This window comes from Notechis scutatus, chromosome 15, assembly GCF_049901735.1.
Source record: "Notechis scutatus isolate UNSWTSFEM ecotype Mainland chromosome 15, rNotScu1.2, whole genome shotgun sequence".
NCBI lineage: Eukaryota > Metazoa > Chordata > Lepidosauria > Squamata > Elapidae > Notechis > Notechis scutatus.
The window spans coordinates 4,202,496-4,222,422 of NC_142023.1; the positions used below are offsets into that span (position 1 = coordinate 4,202,496).

Consider the following 19,927-nt stretch of genomic DNA (forward strand, 5'->3'; position numbering starts at 1 on the left):
AACTCTACAGCTTGCAAAAACAGAGTTTTTTTTTTTCCCAACGGGATACCTTGGCATCCCTGGCTTAACGCTGCCTTCTCGCCTTGTAATCCGATAACCCTGAAGTCCCCATAAAGTAAGCATTTAATTTAGATCTGAATGCAGCTCTTTAGAATTCTAATCTAGATCATGGAAAGCGGCGTTTACGTGAGCAGCAACTCTGGGTGCTTTTAAAAAAAGCCTCAAACTACAGGTTTCCCCCCACTTTTTTTTTCTTTCCCCTGAAATCCAAGATAAGGAATGCTTCAAAAACATACACGCATACCATTTGAAGTACGACTGAGTTATACAGCCTCATTCAAGAGCTTTTTGAATGGAGCCTGTGTTCTCCCTGCCAAATTGAGGAGGGCCGTGGCGTGCGTTAATTTTTATTTTTAAATGCATTAAAAAGAAAAAAAGAAAAAAAAGAGGAGCCAATATAATTCAGCTGGCTCGTAATGGCTGTCCTTCGTTGTTATTTTTGGAGGGGTTTAGGGCTGTGGCCTCCAATTTTAGGAGAGAATGCTGGAAAAAACGCAACGCCTTCAGACTTAGGTTGCAAACGGGCTGAAGTTCCAGGGGTGTCAAATTCGGTTTCATTGAGGGCGGCATCAGGGTTGTGTTTGACCTTGGAGGGGGCGTGGGGTGTGTGGCCAGAGGGGGGTGGCATAGCCAGCATGACATCACTCATGTGGTGGGCTGAGCACTCTGCCAGCAAAAACGGAGCGCAGGAGGGCCACAGGCCAGATTGAAGCACCACGCAGGCCGGATTTGGCACCCCAGGCCTTGAGTTTGACACCCCTGCGCTAAACAATAAGGACTCCAATGGGGTACGATTGCTGGCGATTTGACGGAGATGTCTACCGGGGTGGGATTCAACCGGTGTAACTACCGGTTACATTTTGCGTGCGCGTGTAAAACATCATTGAGCTGTGCTGCCCAGACAGCTGAAAAGTGTTGCACGCGGGTGCGCAGCGTTTGAAAAGCCTCTTTTTTCCTGCTTTTTCAACCGCAGCGGTGTCGCGCAAAGCAGCTGAGGTTGAAAAAGCAGGAAATAAAGGACAGGTAAGAGCCCAGGTGGGCAGGTGGCCAAACAGCAGCAGACACTGAACCGTTCGGTGTCTGTTGCTCTTCAGAGCTACTGGTAGCATCCCACCTCTGGATGTCTATGTTGTTGTTTTTAAAAAGCAAGAATTTGGATCGACCTCATCACTGTTTGTAACTTCTTAACATTCTTCCAGCTAAGTACTCATCAAATGTTGTTACATCTCTAAATAGAAATGATCCTTAGCTCCATTTGTTGAGAAAGTCATCGTTTTATTACATCAAACGTACTGCAGCTTTGTGTCGCCAGGACGGAGAATTGCGTGCCCAAATCCCCAAGTTCAACTCCCCACTCACCCAACTGTCCCTCGCTGCTCACCCCACGGGAAACCAATGAAGCCCATGCAAGACATTTTCAGTCCAAGCTCGGCTTGGTGTGTGGCTCTCTCCTTATTCCAGCTGGATGACCTTGAGGCAATATCTCGACAGGGTTCAATCTCTACTTTCATTCCCCAGGCATCTCCCTCTTCATCCTCCCCCTCTCAAAAGTTCATGGCAAGTTCTGTCAACCGCATAACAAGTATGATTTGACAGCAGATAGGAAGCCTTCTCCCTCTCAAACTTGGCTCCTGGGAACTTCATGAGCCCGTATATGTCGCTTTCTTGGCGGTAAAGCTGGTTTGCCACAGTCTTCCTCAAGAATATTTTGGAACTTTTGACTCAGTCAACAATCTTGGGCTATCCTGGACATGTGCATAGATAGTCCTCGACTTGTGATCACAATTGACCCCCAAATTTCTGTCGATAAGTAAGACATTTGTTGAGTGAGTTTTGCCCCATTTTATGACCTCTCCTGCCCAGTGGTGGGATTCAATTTTTTTTTACTACCAGTTCTCTTGGTGGACGTGGCTTGGTGGCTTGGTGGGCGTGGCTTGGTGGCCATGGCAGGGGAAGGATACTGTAAAATCCCCCTTCCCTCCCCACCTCACTAACCTGCTTTCTAGCTCCGTTCTCCTGTGCAGGACAACCAAAGGAGATCCAGCCGATCAGTTGGGACTTGGGAGGCAGAGAATAGATGGGGTTGGCGGGGCCAGTCAGAAGTGGTATTTGCTGGTTCTCCGAACTACTCAAAATTTCTGCTACCAGTTCTCCAGAACCAGTCCGAACCGGCTCAGTACATACCTCTGCTCCTGCCACATTTGTTAAGTGAACCACTGCAGGTGTTAAAATAGTAACACAGTTGTCCCAAAGGTGCCTTTTCCAGAGGCTGAATTGGACTTCAGCTCAAAGATGAAGAAGCTTCTTGGAAGGAGAAGCAAAATGTCTTCAAAGCAAAACATTGCCTCCTGAAGAAAAAAGCACCTTTGGGACAACCCTGACCTGGACGAGGCAGAATCTCCATAGATATTTAATAATCCATCTGTTAAGTGAATCTGACTTCCCGTGTTGAGTTTGCTTGTCAGAAGGTGGCAAAAGAGGATTGCATGACCCCAGGACATTGTAATCATCATAAACATAAGTCAGTTGCCAAGCCGCTGAATTGTGATCCCCGTGACCATGGTGTGTGTGTGTATGTGTGTGTGTGTTGCAACGGTCATAAGTGTAAAAAAGTGGTCATATGTCACCTTTTTTTCAGTGCCGTTGTAATTTTGAATGGTCACTAAATGAACTGTTGTAAGTATGCTGCTGGATCTGTAGTAGGTTCATGGAGGTTGCTTTTTGCAAACGTGTCTTCTCCTTCAGCTGCTTGTCCTTTGCAGTCTCATCCACGCTTTTCTTTTCCCACTTTTGAAGTCTTCTTTTTCCTTTCTGGTTTCCCAATTCCATCCTTGCTTTTGCATCGGGCCGCAGATTCCACCTCCAATCCATCTCTTCTCCCGAACCGTTTCCTTCTGTCTGGATTCCCGTGGAGAATCTGGAGCCAGAAATGGCTTACAATGGGATGGCTGTGGCTTTTGTGGCCATTCCTCTTCCTTACGATCCAAACCCTGGAGAGAGATTTGATCCGCAAACCTGGTTAAGAGAAGGAAGGAGAAAAAGAGGGAAGAAAAGGGTGGGGGAGCTAGGACAGATTAAGGAGGCATGAAGTAGAGGAATGGAATAATGGAGGAAGGAGGAAGAACATACAAGGAGAAGAAGAATTAGGGAGGGAATGGGTTGGACTAAGTTCCCTTCCAACTCCATTCTGATTGATTGGTTGAGTGGAAGACAAGTAGACGAGGAAGAGAAGAGATGAAGGTTTTGAGGAGGAAAGAGCTGAGAGCCTGGAGGTCACACAGAAGGTAGGATGGACCTTTGCAGGAGAAACCATGGAGAGACGATGACCTCTGCTGGATGGTCATCCTGCCTGTCTTCACTGGGCTCCATCCTCTGCAGAATCTTCAGCAGACAATCATGTTCTTTTGTGTTGGTCAAGACCAACCGAAGAGCTCATTCTACATCCATCAGTGCCAGCTTGCCCGCTGCTGGAGGCAGCCCACTAGGAGCCAGGCTGAAACACTTGCCTATACATTTTATTTTCATTTATTGATTTGATTTGATTTGTCAATCGCTTACAAGATGATAGGTATAAGAATAAACATGAGTATGAATACAGGAAGTAGATACGAATAAATGGGGACAATAGGACAGGGACGGAAGGTACAATTGTGTGCTTATGCACGCCCCTTGCACACCTCTTAGGAAGGGGGTGAGGTCGATAGTGGTTAGTTTGAGGTTAAAGGAGTGGAGGTTAGAGGATGTAACAACAGAGTCAGGTAGTGCATTCCAGGCATTGACCACTCTGTTGCTGAAAGTCGTACTTTCTGCAATCGAGTTTGAAGTAGTTTACCTTGAGTTTGCATCTGTTGTGTGCTCTTGTATTGTTGCGGTTGAAGTTGAAGTAGTCACTGATGGGTAGGACATTGTAACAGATGATTTTATGTACTATGCTTAAGTCCAACCGTAGGTGGCTTAGTTCTAGGTTGTCCAAGCCCAAAATCTCAAGCGTGGTGGTGTGGGGTATTCTGTTGCGAGCAGAGGAGTGGAGGACTCTTCTCGTGAAATACTTCTGGACTCGCTAAAATTGTATTAATGTCCGATATGCAGTGCGGATTCCAGACAGAATATTGTATTCTGTATTTTGAGTATTGGTCTAGCAAAGGTTTTGTATGCCCGAGTTAGCAATTCAATCTTGCTCTATACATCTTGCTGGTTTCTCCCCTGACTCCTCCTGTAGAAGATTGAGTGAGCCAACGAACTGGCCAAGCCAGGCTGAAGCTTTTCAATGGCTCTCTGTTGCCAAGCATATTTTTTTCATAATAAGCTGCCTTTCGTGTGCCATATGAACTAATCTTATTTTTACAGTTCCAAGAAAATAATTTGTGAAGTTGGCCAATAATGAAACACATCATGCCGGGAGAAAAGAGACTCTCCCTCTCTCCCTCCCTTTCTCTCTCTCTCTCTCTTTTTGCTATTTCTTTGTAGCAAGGAAGAGAACTCTGTTCTTCCTTCTCTCTCTTCTTCCTCGCTTATTTATGGAGGAGTTCAGAATGGACCATCTGAAGGTCTTTGAGGAAACACAACGTCCTCTGGACCTCTTCGGCCATGGAGATTGGTGTTGTTTCTGGTTTCTCCTGCTAGACTTCTTCTACAAGGCACAGAGTTCTCCTTGTGACAGGGAAAGCGGCGGAGACATGCTTGGCATGGCACGCTGGCAGCAAGGCCCATGGTTTACAAAACCTAATTTCTGTTTTTGCTCGCTGTGGTTTGGGGTGATGAATGGATAAGCAAAGCGGTGGAGACAGGAGTCAAATTATGCAGCTGAGGGCGAGGGGGCGAAATCAGATTTGGAGCCTGGTTTTCCGGCCTGTAGCAAGTCTCCTTTTCTAACTCTTGTGTCTTTTCTTCCTGTTTTCTTCCAAAATGCAATGTTTCAATCCCGTTCGTAGGCTAGCCTACAGATCTTTCAAGCATGTTCACTCGTTGGAAATATCCCACCGTAGTAGATTTAAAAAAAATAAAAATCAAGAACCGTTGGCAGAAAATTGGCTCCAGCTGATGAAAATGGCTTTCCCGTCTGCCTATTGCTTGTGGAAGTGTGCTTTGGGTTAGTTCCCGTTTAAAAATGGGGAAGAAATTAAAACTTTGGGGGATTCCTAGCCAGGATAGAGTAGACTGTGAGGTTGAACTTGGTTTCTTGACAATCACAGGGTTCTGAAAGAATAGGAGCCAAATAATAGTTAAGTCTGAGACATGAGTAAGTCAAATCTCTCTCTTATTTCACTATTTTTATGTGATGAACGGTGGGATGCTGCCGGTTCAGACCGGTTTGCGTGAACCGGTAGTTCCAACAATCAGTTGTCCCCGCCCTATCCTATCCTTTATTTCCTGCTTTGTAGCTCAGCTCAATTGCACGGCACAGCTGATTTCCCCTTCCCTCACTGTTCTACTTACTGTTGCTGACTTGGAAAGTAAGCAACTGAGCTTCTAAATACTCCATTTTCAGCGCTGCATGCAAGCGGCTCAGGCATGCATGCGTGCGTGCTCCCCGAACCGGTTGTTAAACCAGCAGCATCCCACCACTGGGTACAGTGTCTAGGACAGATCTAAAGTCATCAAGAAAACAGCCATTTTCATCTCTTCGGTGGACATGACAAAATAGACATGTCTTCAGAATCTTGGTGAAGGTGTCCAACGTGATTTCTGCTTCAGGTGACCTTCTTCAACCAGAAACATCCTTCAAGAGCTTCTAGAAACCATTGTATAGCACAACTTGAAGGTCACAGATTGAATTGCAGAATGATTGAGTAAGAAGGGAGTTGGAGGTCTTCTAGTCCAGGAGACCCTATCCCATTCTGGACTCTGTGGGAGACATCTTCTGCTCATCCATGAAATGTAAACTGGTGGGGACATTTAGAAGGTTTCCAAATCTACCTGAAGATGAGAAAGAAAACCGTATTATTAATGGAACAGATTTCCACTGCAATCCAATAATTCTTTTTTGTTTTTGTTTTTTTGAGAAAATCCCAATTACTTGGCTTTGGGCTCTGATCTGCTGAGGATCAATCTTTTTGAGTCCTGATTTTTCATTTTGGTCAGCTGTTTCACCCTTGACTCAGCTTTTAGGCCATGCAGTTTGATCTTCTGAACAGAAACATAACTCTTGACTCCCTCTGTCATCTGGGGCCCAGCCTAGTGGGCAAGCTTCCTTGCAGCGATTCATGAGAATTCTTTGATGGGAACTCCCAAGAATTTGGTTGAAGGAATGAAGAAAAAAACAAAAACACGGTACCTAAATAAATACATAAATCCCCCCTCTGTGAATTCAGTGCTGGGAAATATGGCTCTTCTTTAGCAAAGCAGAGGAGGAGAAAATAGGCATCACATCTTCCTTCAGTGTGAATTGGCAGGAACATTTGTTGCTTGTGAAAGTTGAATCCAAGATTTGGGATGGGGAAGTTTTATCCAGCTGACATTCATTGTTTATTTTTTAAGCCGGTACAAGTTGGAAGGAGAGCAACTCTGAAATGAATGTCTAAGATCTAACATGTTCTCTCCCTAGATTCCAGCAAAGGGGTCCCTCTCTTTCTCTCTCTCTCTCTCTATTCCCAAATTCTCATCTTGGAGACAATGATCCAGAATGAGTGTAAGGGAGGCGGTGAATGAATGACCTTGAACAGAATTGTGTGTGTCTTTTCTCAGGGCAGGGACTTAATCTCTGTTAAATCCATTCTCCCTCCCACTTGAAATTCTAAGGAAAGATTCGTTCTATGTCATTGAGCGAACCAGTGAGCAGCTGCCCATGTAGATGGTATCAGATTAAAGGATCAAAGTATATCATTTGCTCTGGCATCTTTCAGCCTTCTAAGTGTCTTCTAGAAGCATGTTTGAAGTCCCAGATTGGTCCCCCTTCTTGTCTTGGATCACCTTCCTTTCGATGACTTTTTCAGCCCAGAAACTCATGAATCTTAGGTGACTTTATCAGAAGGATTTTATCATCTCTGGGATCCTTGGTGCTCTCTGAGCTTGATGGTTTTCTTGCAGATGCTTCATTACCCCTCCATTACATATGGATGTTTCCCAGTTGGGTCATGAAACATCTGCAAGAAGCCCACCAAGCTCAGAGAGCACCAAGGACCCCACAGGTCAACCCTGAGCTACAAATGTTCTGTTTGATTGGGACCATCATCTAAGTTGCCTCTTATTCATTACATTGGAGATGGCTTCTATTTTGAGAAGCACATCTTGTTCTTCTAGGACGTTTGCCATCTTCTTCTTGATGCCCACCTGAGTCTCTCCTCTATGTGCCCATTCTCTTTTTTTAGAAATTTTGCTGAGAACTTATCTTTGAGCATCTTGTAATCTAGGGCTTAAATAGTCAAGTTGGCTGGGAATTTTGGGAATTGGAGCTTCTGGAGAGTGCTCAGTTTGGGAAGGCTGCTCAATGTCTTGAGGATTCATCTGACCACAGAGGAATCAGTTTTCCCCACAGTCAGCAATTCCATTTATTTCTCCCTGATCTGGAGTTATAAATCGTTAATTCTTCAATGGGGGATTAGTCACCAGGACTGAGAGAACGCAGACAAAACATGTTTCTGATGAGTCTACAAATAGTTAGGTCATTGAGGGACTAACTCTCCAATTCAGCTAATTTCCTGGAGACATTCAGGCCATTGTCTGTGTAGACAAAAGTTTCTCTTCAACGATCTTTGGTTCAGGAGATGTTCTTGCTGGAATGTAATAGAAAATGTCAGGAAATCTGGAGGGTGTCTTCCTTGTCTCTATTTAATGACAATGTGGATGCTTCATACGAGTCCATTTTTTTTGTTTAGGTGTCAGTTACATCCAAATATAAAACAATTGCAACCAGCCTGCCTTCCATTGAGGACCTGTATAACTGTGTGACCCAGAAAGAGGGCTGAGAAAATATCTACAGACCCCTCATATCCTGGACATAAACTGTTTTAACTTATGCCCTCCCCTACCGCTATAGGGTATTGCATGTTACAGACAGTCATAAAGGAGAATATTTGTAGCTGAAGGTTGACATGAGGGGTTCTTGGTGTTCTCTGAGCTTGCAGATGTTTTATTACTCAACTAGGTAACATCATCAGTGCTAGTTGCTACCTTTGCTACCCTAGAGGTAGTTTTTTGCCCCATGCCATCACTCTGCTAAACATTTAACTCCCGCAGCACTATCTTATGCCCAAAGATATTTACCCATGTAGTAGGGCTGTATTGCTATTATCCTTCTCATCTTTTCTCTTCCTCCTTCTCCTTCTCCTATTGGTATCTTATGATTTATCATTTGTGGTTTGTACCTTATGGTTTATGATTGTGTCTTATGATTTATGATCTATGACTTATCACTTTGTTGTTTGTATATACATTGAGAGCTTATGCACTAGAGACAAATTCCTGGTAACAAAATGTTCAGAGAACAAACCTTCACTCTCATCCTACACCCAAGTTACAGATATCTGCCACTATTGCAAATTCCTTGTGTGTCCAATCACACTTGGCCAATAAAGAATTCTATTCTATATTACATTTGTAATTCCAACATGTTCCTGTGTCGGGTCCTTCTAAAACAACCTCTCTTGTCTTGCTTCTGACCATTCTCCCACATCTTGTCTATAACTGAAGAAGGTTCTCCCACCTGGATTGAAGTCATCATCTTCATTTTAGCCATTGTGTATCCATTGCAGGACAAAAGCTTCTTCTGTATGTTTCCAACCAATACGGTTTTGATCTTTCTTTCACCAATTGGGCCCGCCATACTTGCTGATGTCCATCTTGTTTTTGGTCTCTTTCCTGGATGTTTTTGATCGAGTGGGATCCATTCTATGACTGCCTTGGTCTACCTGCCATCAGTTCTTTGTCAGTATTCCAGCAATCGCCCTAATTAAATCATGAGCCTCGAGCCAAACTTCAAAAAACTTCAAACAATTTATTAGGAGCGACATACTGGTGCGACCTGTATGAAGCCAACTCTGGCCTACATAATTTATAGTCCCCTGTGACCCTGTTTCCCCCCTCCCCCCTGGGTGTGTCATAAATCAGATTCTCCAATTAAGCACCTTCACAGCCTGGGTGTCATCAATCACGTTCTCCAGTTAAGGAATTTTGCTGGCAAAAGCTCTGGTAACTTAGCTACCATCTTTTTGAGATAAGGTTGGAATGTGCTTCTGAATTCATTTGCCGTATGCTCCCTCTTTCTTACGGCAACTTGGAAACAGGCATGGGAATGTTTTACAAGTTGACATTCTTCTTGATATGTGATTAGCCTGTTTCCATTTCAATTCTTTTACTCTCTTGGTGGCATCGTATGCTTTCATCTGTTCTCTAATCCATGTGCCTTTCTGTCTTCTCTTGTAATGCTGGGCATGTATCTTTCCATGGCTCTTTGCACACTCGTAGCTTTTGTATCGATTGTGAGGCTAGTGTCAATGATCCGCCGGCAGCCCTGACAGAAGTATCTGGAGATAAATCAAGCATGATTTTCTTCAGCATCCGTTCTTCTGATATCAAGGGATCTGATATAGAGCAAGGTTTTGCTCAATGGGATAATGCCAAAGCCCTCTTGAAAGATTCAGCTCCTCATTTTGGGGGGGAGGAATGTACAAATTCATTATTTCATCAACCCTCCGGCAGCTGTTGAGTTCCATCCCACCAATTCCTTGGCTCGATGCCTCAGGACTGCAGGACTCAATCATGAAACAGAGGCCCTTGGCTTCCCTGTTCAAAGTGATGAAATGGAGATGAGTCATCTCGCATCCTTGGGAAAATACCTAGCAGCCTCCTCTCTCTTCCTCCCTCACTCCATTTTTATGATTATTCTTTTTTTTTTTTGGTGCAGATGTCTGCTGGCCTAAATTGGTCATAATCGTGACCTATTCTCTCACTTCCCAGATCATGAAGGAATCTGTGTAATCTTGTTCCCTTCTTTGCTTTCGGTTCTGACCAAGGCTTCCTGAGATCATAATTAAGCACACACTTAGTTAAAAGAACTCTTGTTTTATTTCAATGCTGGGAATTATATTCATTCCCAGGCGGTAATGAGTCCCAAATAGTCCCTTCGAGATAAGCACCCACCTTTATCTCCTTTGAATTGCTGCCAACAACTAGAGTGCAAATGAACTATAAAAAAACAAAGCAAAGTACAAAGTCCACACAGGGCTTCAATGATTAATCTGAACAGAACAAACAACTTTGCTTCCTGCAAAGGTTTCTCTACCTTTGCCTGTCCTTTATACCTTATGGGAGGGACAATCACCTCCAAGACTTACTCCTGAGTCACCCCTTTTGTTTCAACTGCTCTCATCTTCTGGCAGTTCTGCACATATGCGCACTGGGAACAGGCTCCCCTGGTTCCTCTGCCTTGCTGCTGCCAGACTCCAGAGGTTCCAGAGTCAGCACCCCACTCCCAGATGGTCCTGGCCCCATGTCTGCATTGGAGGCAGGACCCTCGTCCGAGTCCTCCCCAGACTCCCGGACTGGTCCCCGTTCTTCCCCTGTCCAATTCCGCTGCTGTCTGCACAGGCTGTTGGCGAACCACAACATTTTCTTTGCAAAACAGATGGGTGGCATCCCTGACTTAAATCCTAAATCATATAAGCTTTGTTGTTGTGAGTTGCGAAGTCATGCCTGACCCATCGCGACCCCATGGATAACGTTCCTCCAGGCCTTCCTCACTCCATTCAGCCACCTCATTCTCTGTCGTATAAACTTAAATCACAATAATAAAAATAATACATGAGAGGGATTTCTCACTAATCCCCAAATGGGCAAAATGAGAATAAATAAGGGTGGGGAAGAAAGCTTTTAGTTAAAGGCACAGTAGCTCCAGAGAGTCCCGATAAAGTTTTACCTGCCTGAATCAGATAAGCTAGTTGTGTAATTTCTTTCTACTAAAATATATATATTGCAATGTCTGGGCAGTGTGAAATTGGGGGGAAAAAACCCATTGGTTTGCCAACTCTCAAATTAACCGTGGAAAAATATATTAAATTACTTTGTTTTAAAATGTGAGTCAGGGTAGAATGGTTGTAATTCAGTGGAACTGTGGTTAGTCCCAAAGGTTTTTTTTTTTCAAGAGGCAACTGGACTTTCTGTTTTTTTCCTTGAAGATGTTTCACTTCTCATCCAAGAAGCTTCTTCAGCTCTGACTGGATGATGGGGAATGGAAGGATTTATCCTCCTTGCAGACAGCTGGTCATTTGCACCCTTTTAAAGGGTCATTGAGGCCACTTAGAGGTTTATCTCCAAGTATGCCTGTAGATATGAAAGATGACATTAATGTCTATGGAGATTCTCAGTCATCCAGATCCTGGTTGTCCCCAAGTTGCTTTTTCAAGAGGCAACTCGACTTTCTGGTTGTTTTCTTTGAAGACGTTTTGCTTCTCATCCAAGAAGCTTCTTCAGCTCTGGAAAAAATGGAAGAACAAAGGAAGTCCAGTTGCCTTTTGAAAAAGCATATTTGGGACAACCATGACCTGGACGACTGAGAATCTCCATAGATGACCGTGGTTATCTAAGAAATAATCTTACTAATCTAAAAAACACAGGTTGGTCTGAAATGGGTTCTAGTATGAAAAAGTCTTTCTAATAAAACTCTTGTCTTTGGAAGGCCTTGATCCTTGATGTCCCTCTTTTTCTCAGGGTCCAGAAGGAAAACCTGGCCATCAAGGAGAAAAAGGCAAAGCTGGACTTAAGGTATGAGTGATTCCATCTTTTTTATTCTCACAAGAATCTCTTCTGCTTTCTGTTGGGTCTCTTTCACCCTGAGTTGACAGCATGGGGACCTTGCAGTTGATAGAAATGGACGTAACTGGATTGTGGGGAGATGGAACTCGATGAACATGAAAGATCTTCTGCATACAGAGAACTAGCCTATCCAGGAGAGATCTAAACTAGCTTTTTCCTTGACATGCTAAATATTTTAAAATTGATTTGTGTTGGTTTATTGGGAGACATTTCCCAACCTTTCCAGTTTAATGGTGTTGTCTTGGCCTAGGCAGACGTTCAACCATGGGGACTAGCGTGGTTTCAATGGCTGATGTGTTTGCTTTTCTTCAGGGGAGCAAAGGTCATGAAGGACAACTTGGAGAGACGGGCCCACCTGGACCTACGGGCTCAAGAGGGACCCAAGGCCCCAAAGGATCAAGAGGTACCCTCGGACCTAGGGTGAGAATGAACTTTTTAATGAACTCTTGAGTTATAATCCATTAAAACAGGTCTTATTTTCAGGGAAGTCATCCACTGGTTAACCTCACTTGCACATGTCACCCCCGGCCTCCTTTTTGCTGTCAGAGGCCTTCAGGAACTTCTTCTGTGGCCGGCAAGGCTTTCCTGGAGGCATGTGCAGATGATAACAGAGCTCCGGATCGATTCAGAGCTTTGTCGTCAACTACAGAGGCCTTCAGGAAAGCCTTGCTAGCCTTGCTGGCTGCAGGAAAAAAATGGGCTGGCAAGGCAGGTGTCGGGGTGTACAAGGCCTGGCTACAACTGTCCAAAGGTAAGTAGTAGGGTACTTCCATCCCTCATCCCCACCCTAGCTTAATTTACCTGTTCACTCTAGAGTGGGTGGGATCTTAATTAATGCTTATTTTGGGGGAGGGGTAGGGCTTACGTCGGGCGCACATGTAAAAATCAAGCTATGACTTACTTTCAAGGTAGGTCGTATTTTGGGGAAAACAGGGTAAGAACTAGAGGAAAATAGTGAAGCTCTCACATACAAGTTTGGGAGAGAACAGGTGGGTCCATTCAGTTTGGAGAAGATCCTGGAAGGTTTCCCAAAGGAAGGGCTTGAGAACACAAATGCTGAGAGGCTCAAACCAGAAGCTTTAAATGGTGTGAATAGATATGAACTAGAGAGAGAACGTTTTTTCCCCATCAGCTAAAATACGGAACCAATTTTAGGAAGAGCAAGGATGGAATTGACTCTTTGTTTTTTCTTCACAGGGACCTCCTGGCCAAATGGGTATCCAAGGAGAGATGGGATTAAAAGGCTATCAGGTAATGGTTTGGGACTGTTGTGGCTACACTAGACTACCTTTTAGCAACCATGAAGTGGTCTGTGTAGTACTTATCTTATTGCCTTTTGGTAACCAGGAGCTCAGGGGTTTTTTTGTGTGCTTGGGACATCTCAGCTTCTTCTCAAATGTGTGTCCCTTTTCTCCACCTCTGGAGAAAATCCCTAGAATGAGGAGTGGAATTGGAGTAAGGGAGAGAGAGAGAGATAGGTTCCACCAGTGGTGGGATTCAGATAATTTAACAACTGGTTCTCCAGCCTAATGATTTCTTCCAACAACCAGTTTGCCAAACTGCTCAGAAAGTTAACAACCAGTTCTCCCAAACTGTTGAGAACCGTGGAATCCCTGGGTTCCACCTATCCTGGAGTCCAGGAACAAAGGACTAAATCAGGTCCATGGTGCTGAAGGCTATTCACCAAGGTCCATGGGCCAAAGTAGAATTCAACAGAGGAAGGAGTTTCATTGTCATTCCCTTTCTTCTCCTCTGCAGGGACACACGGGCTCACCAGGCCCCATTGGATTTCCTGGACCTAAAGGGGAAAAGGTAAAATGGTCAGAATGGATGTTGCACGGGAAAGTTCAAAAGAAGGAATTAACATGGTCCATCTTCATTGCAAAGATCTTTTGATGAGAGTCATTTCTTAGTCTACCTTCTGAGCTTGAAAATCTCTATCCTGGCATCATCCAACCATTGCTATAGGGGAAGATCAGGAGTGAAGGAGGTAGGCTGGTATTACAGAACGTAGAATAATAGGGTTGGATGGGACCTTGGAGGTCCTCCAATCTAACCCACTTCTCAAGCAGGAGAACCTGTACCTGGGCAAATGGCTGTCCAGTCTCTTCTTAAAAACTTCCAGTGTTGGAGTATTCACAACTTCTGGAGGCAAGTTGTTCCACTGATTAATTGTTCTAAATGTCAGAACTTTTCTCCTTGGTTCTAGCTTGCTTCTCTCCTTGCTTAGTTTCCATCCATTGCTTCTTGTCCTGCCCTCTGGTGCTTTGGAAAATAGGTTGACCCCCTCTTCTTTGTGGCAACCCAACCACCACCACCACCTCCTCCTCCATAAATACATAAATTCCACTAATTAATTGTTCAATTCTCACTGTCAGAAATGTTCTCCTTGGTTCTAGGTTGGATCTCTCTTTGACCTAAATTATAACACAATATCTCTGTAACCTTTATGGCTGGATCATCCTCTCGATCACAAGAAAGCCAAGAGAAATCATCCAAACCATTAAAAAGTGAAAGTTAGAATATGTCAGACAAATGATGCGACACCCAGAAAAATACGGCATCCTTCACTTAATCCTCTAAGAAAAGATTGAAGACAAACAAAAGTCCAGGTAGAAGAAGAACATCATGGCTTCAAAATCTCTAAGGGACTGGCTGGGACAAAACTCAACAGCACTTTTTTGTGTGGCTGTTGATAAAAATAGGATTGCCAACACAATCACCAATGTACAATGACAGATATGGCAGGAGGAGGAAGAGGAAGAGGAAGAGGAGGAGGAGGAGGAGGAGGAGGAGGAGGAGGAGGAGGAGGAGGAGGAAGAAGAAGAAGAAGAAGAAGAAGAAGAAGAAGAAGAAGAAGAAGAAGAAGAAGAAGAAGAAGAAGAAGAAGAAGAAGAAGAAGAAGAAGAAGAAGAAGAAGAAGAAGAAGAAGAAGAAGAAGAAGAAGAAGAAGAAGAAGAAGAAGAAGAAGAAGAAGCTAAGCAGGGTCAGATCTGGTCATTCTTGGATGGGAGAGCTGTCAACTGATTTGTAATTGTAGTATCAACCATCCTGGAGATTCCCTAGGAAGAGAATGTCCTACACACCCTTTTGGAAAAGAACCAAGGAGCAACTTCATGAAGACATAAATAAGGAACTCGATGCGTTGAAATGTCAGGGGATTAGAAACTTTAGTGTCCTCGAAAGTTGGTCTGTTCTTGGCCGGCTGATTCTCCCCAATGCTGGCACGTTGGTGGTGTATCGTAGTTGATTATTCTTCTTGGATCAGTCTATTTCCAGCTCTTTCAATAGTCCTTGCCAAGCAAAGGGAAACCCAGCTGGAAAATCTCATTTTTCTCTCTTCCAAATTGCAAAGCGATTCTTCCCATCCAGAGATGGTGGACATTAGGCAGGGATCTGTCTTCACCCTCTCCTTTTCCATTCATAATTACTGCAGGTTCCTGATCTGGATTTTTTTTACATTTTCCCATTAACTTTTCAACAATAATAATAATAATTTATTTTTTGAGCCAGTAGGGAACTGATACAGAATCTGTGCTGAGACCGTTTCAAATCCATCCTTCTACATTTAGCTTCTTCAGACACAAACAGACTCAATTTTGATCCTGGTTTACATATTTGCATTGCACAGTTTTGAATGTTGGGTTTCAATTGTAAGACCAAATGGAGCAAAAAGCATTTTTATTTTCTGTGAGATGACAGAACTTCAGCCTTTTTACAAATAGGCATCGCAGCTCCGGAGGGGAGGAGGGAAAACGGCTTGCTTTCCTTCTTCGTGCTGATCCGATCCCAAATCTTACATTTTTTTGCTCCATCCTACTCCGGATACTGCATCCAGTTTTGGTCACCACACTATAAAAAAGATGTTGAGACTCTAAAAAGAGTGCAGAGAAGAGCAACCAAGATGATTAAGGGATTGGAGGCTAAAACATAGGATGTGAACGGTTGCAGGAACTAGGCGTGGCTATTCTAGTGAAGAGAAAGACCAGGGGAGACATGATAGCAGTGTTTGAGGGGCGGACACAGAGAGGAGGAAGAGGTCAAGCTGTTTTCCAAAGCACCTGAAGGCCAGACATGGAAGAATGGATGGAAGCAAGGAGATATTCAACCTGGAAATAAGGAGAAATGTTCTGACAGTGAGAACAACCAACTAATGGAACAGAAGTTGTGGGAGCTTCATCACTGGAGGCTTTCAAGAAGAGATTGGACTTCCATCTGTCAGAAATGGTGTAGGGTCTCCCGCTTGGGTGGGGGAATTGGACTAGATGACCCACAAGGTCCCTTCCAACTCTGTAATTCTGTTATTATTATATTCCTGGCTCTTCCAGGGATGCACTTAAGCCATTATGAATTCACCGGAAGGCTCATTTTGAAAAAATGATATAGGAAGAAACCACGACAAGAAGTATTAAGCGGTCCAGGCGAGAGCAAGGAACACAATAACATTTTTCTAACAATTATACGGTGTGGTTTTCAAACCCCCTGCCTGTGTCTCCATTGTTCCCCGTCTCAATAGCAAGCCAGGAATTTTGTCGTATTCAGAACTGGCTTGTCTTGGGCAAATTTCCTCCCAAAGGAAGCTGTGCAGGATTCTATCTTTATTACTTTTCCTAAAAACACCTTCAGTACATTTTCCCCCTTACTTGCCAACCTGCAGTTTTACGAGAAGTCCTGTCGGCTGGAGTTGATGAGCTCGCAAACAGCTGCTACATCGAGTTTTACAGTTGGATGTGGGTTTCCAACCTCCCCCACTCCTCCCCTTATATATTTTGGAACATGGCTTTATGGTTTAAATTCTTTTTGGACCCAGACCAGAGGTGTCCTTTTACTCCAGCTGGCCTTGCGGATTGAGCTTGTTCCTTGTTTGCGGCTTTTCAGGGACGCCGTTGTTTGTGAGATTACGACGTCTTATTTTATTATTTGAGCAAGCTCTGCTCCCATTGGGCACCAGAATTTCCAAGGGGGCTGTTAATATTCAGCATTCAGACTTCAGCATGGAAGAACGGGGAATTAGAAACGAATTCCTCGGAGGAGAGTTTGCAGCAAAGAGAGGATGTATAGCTTCAGCAACTGGGGAAAAGAGAAGCACTGTTCAAAGATGAGAATGGAGGCCTACCAAAAACCCCAGTTCTCCCATCGTGTTTGAATGAAAGTCCAAGAAAGAGTGGATGAACATTATAAGGAGGCCGCTCCTGATAGATGCTAAGAACAAAAGCATCCCTCCCTGGATGTGTTCAAGGAACGGTTAGAACATAGAATAATAGAGGTGGAAGGGACCTTGGAGGTCTTCTAGTCCAGCCCCCTGCTCAAGCAGGAGAGTTATCCAATCAAGGTCAGGTCCTTGTAGTCTCCTGGCCACCTCCAGAACCGTAAAGCCTACAAACTTGAAATTTGGCACATATGTTCCTCTTGGTTTCTAGGTGCTCACTAAGAAAGGATTCTTCGAAATCAGAGCATTAGTATTTCCTATATTATTATTATTATTAACACGCTCTGATGCTAAGGAGTTCTACTCCCCTTCCCCACCTGGAAAGAAATCTCTTCCAAATGCAAAACACAAGCAGAGGAGAAGAGTTTCAGTTTCAGTTTTACTTTCACAGCAGAACACTTGAGCTAAGCCACGGCCAGGCTTCTCTCTCTCTCTCTCTCTCTCTCTCTCTCTCTCCCCCTATATACCTATATACCTATATATCTATATATCCATATATCTATCCTGTTTCTCCAACAATATGGCCTCCCCCAATAGGAAGTCCCAGGGGATGTGGAGTGTGGAGCTTCCTTGGAACGGTTGAAAATACTGTGTTGTAGATTGGAGGTAGATGATGTTGTATCCCTCACTGCGTGCTTCTTTACCTCCATGTTAAACTACAATCTTTCCCTGTGAACCAAGTCTTTTGTGTTTTCAGGGTGAACAAGGTGATGATGGGAAGAAGGAAGGACCCCCTGGACCCCCCGGAGAGAGAGTAAGCTACCTGTTCTGTCCAGGGCTACTGATCAATCAATGTTCTGAACAGAAGCATGAAACAGACTCCTTGTGTCCCCTCCAAAAAAAACCTTTTTTATTTGGTTAATGTGAATTCCTGACATTCACACCCAGAAAAGTCCTGGCAATAATCCATCCTAGGTTTAAGTGCAAGACCAAACCTTATCAGTTCTTGGATAGTTGCCAGGCCAAGAGCTTCCAGTCACAAAGCTGTAAAAAGGCAAGGAATCTCTGTGAGGCACGAACTTAGATAAGCAAATCTTCACAATAATGAAGCGAACTAATTGTCTCCTGCCAACACCTCTCCCCTTTTGCTCCTATTTATTCCTTATGGGAGGGACCATTCACCGTCCACTTGTGCCTTCTCTTTCAAGTCGACCCCTGTTCCTTAGTTGTTCCCTTCTCCGGACAGCTCTGTGCATAGGCGCATCTGGAACAGGCTCCAGCTGTTCTTCTTCCCCACTTATCTCCGACTCTGAAGGCATCTTATACCTGTTAGACGGCCCTGGCTCCATCTCCGCCTCCAATGCAGACCACCCATCAGAGCCTTCCCCAGACTCCAGGACTGGCCCAAGTTCCTCCCTAACCTCCTCACTGTCCCAGTCTGCCACCAGCTCCGCTGGCAGCCGGCAAGCCACAACAACCAAGGTCTTCTCAAGGCCATCTCAAGTATTGTGGCCAATGGTGGGCCAGTACATGCAGCTGATAGAAAGCCTAACAGGTGGTGGTCAGATGGACCTCTCAACTTGGGAAGAAGAGAAGGGATGAAGCCCACTGAACCTCTCTTGAGAGATACTTCACTAACTGGAGGCCATCACACAAAAGGCCCTGCTTCTGTGGATAGTTATATCCTCACCATGACTTCAAACATGATGCAGGGATTTGGAACACATGTGGCTTTTGTCTTTTTCTCACCCTCTCTTTTTTTAGGGTCCCACCGGCAACAGGGGAGATCGTGGGGAGTCTGGAGACCCTGGTTATCCTGTGAGTCCTTCTCCAAATACCTGGTTAGGAAATTAACCATCTTGGGAACAGTACTTTCTTCTCTCTGCAGTCTTCTGTCCTTCAACTCCTAAGTCAAGGGTCTTCAAACTTGGCAAGCTTAAGACTTGTGGACTTCAACTCCCAGAATTCCTGAGCTAACATGACTGGAAGAGGAATTCTGGGAGTTGAAGCCCACACATCTTAAAGCTGTCAAGTTTGAAGATCCCTGTCCTAAGCAGACTCTACTTGTTCCAACAAGATGTCAGTTCCGTGTAGTGCCCATCGTGTATGTTCAACCATGATTGCTGGGGAGGATGGGAATTTTAATCCAAGATGCCTATTTGGGAGGGAAGGATAATTTGGATATCGCTCAGCAGCAGCAGAAGGGTGGCAGAAGGGTAGAGGGATCAAATGAGGAAGAAGCCACTGTTGCTTTGAGTCAGCCATTATATGAAGTGAAGATCTTGAACCTTTCTTAGGGAAGCACAGTTAGATCAGTGTTTGTCAACCTTGTCCACTCTACAATAGGTGGACTTCAACTCCCAGAGATCTTAGCCAGCATGCTGTCTGGGGGATTCTGGGAGTTGAAGCCCGGAATGAACTCTTGAGTTGAATTAAATTAAATTAACTCTTGAGTTAAAACTACGCCACCTATGGTTGGACTTAAGCGTAGTACACAAAATTATCTGCTGCAATGTCCTACCAGTCAGTGACTACTTCAGCTTCAACCACAACAATACAAGAGCACACAACAGATGCAAACTCAAGGTAAACCGCTCCAAATTTGATTGCAGAAAGTACGATTTCAGCAACAGAGGGGTCAATGCCTGGAATGCCCTACCTGACTCTGTAGTTCCATCCTCTAACCCCCCCGACTCCTTTAACCTTAAACTGTCCACTACTAACCTCACCCCATTCCTAAGAGGTCTGTAAGGGGCGTGCATAAGTGCACCATCGTGCCTACCGTCCCTTTTCCTATTATCCCCATTTATTCATACCTATTTCCTGTATTCTTACTCATCTTTATACTTATACCTATTATCTTGTAAGCGATTGACAAATCAAATCAAATCAATCAATCAATCAATCAATCAATTAATTAATTAAATTAAACTGAATGAATGAATGAATGAATGAATGAATGAATGATGG

The 19,927-nt window shown here is 44.2% G+C and overlaps 1 protein-coding gene across 1 annotated transcript in view; it reads left to right on the forward strand.

The window, feature by feature from the left end:
* COL27A1 (collagen type XXVII alpha 1 chain) overlaps window positions 1-19,927 on the forward strand; it is a 151,035-nt gene that overhangs the window by 109,111 nt on the left and 21,997 nt on the right. The window contains exons 38-43 of the mRNA XM_087944256.1: window positions 11,704-11,757; window positions 12,121-12,228; window positions 13,006-13,059; window positions 13,567-13,620; window positions 17,715-17,771; window positions 18,722-18,775. Of these exons, the coding sequence (XP_087800382.1) occupies window positions 11,704-11,757; window positions 12,121-12,228; window positions 13,006-13,059; window positions 13,567-13,620; window positions 17,715-17,771; window positions 18,722-18,775 (381 nt within the window). The remainder of the gene's footprint in view (window positions 1-11,703; window positions 11,758-12,120; window positions 12,229-13,005; window positions 13,060-13,566; window positions 13,621-17,714; window positions 17,772-18,721; window positions 18,776-19,927) is intronic.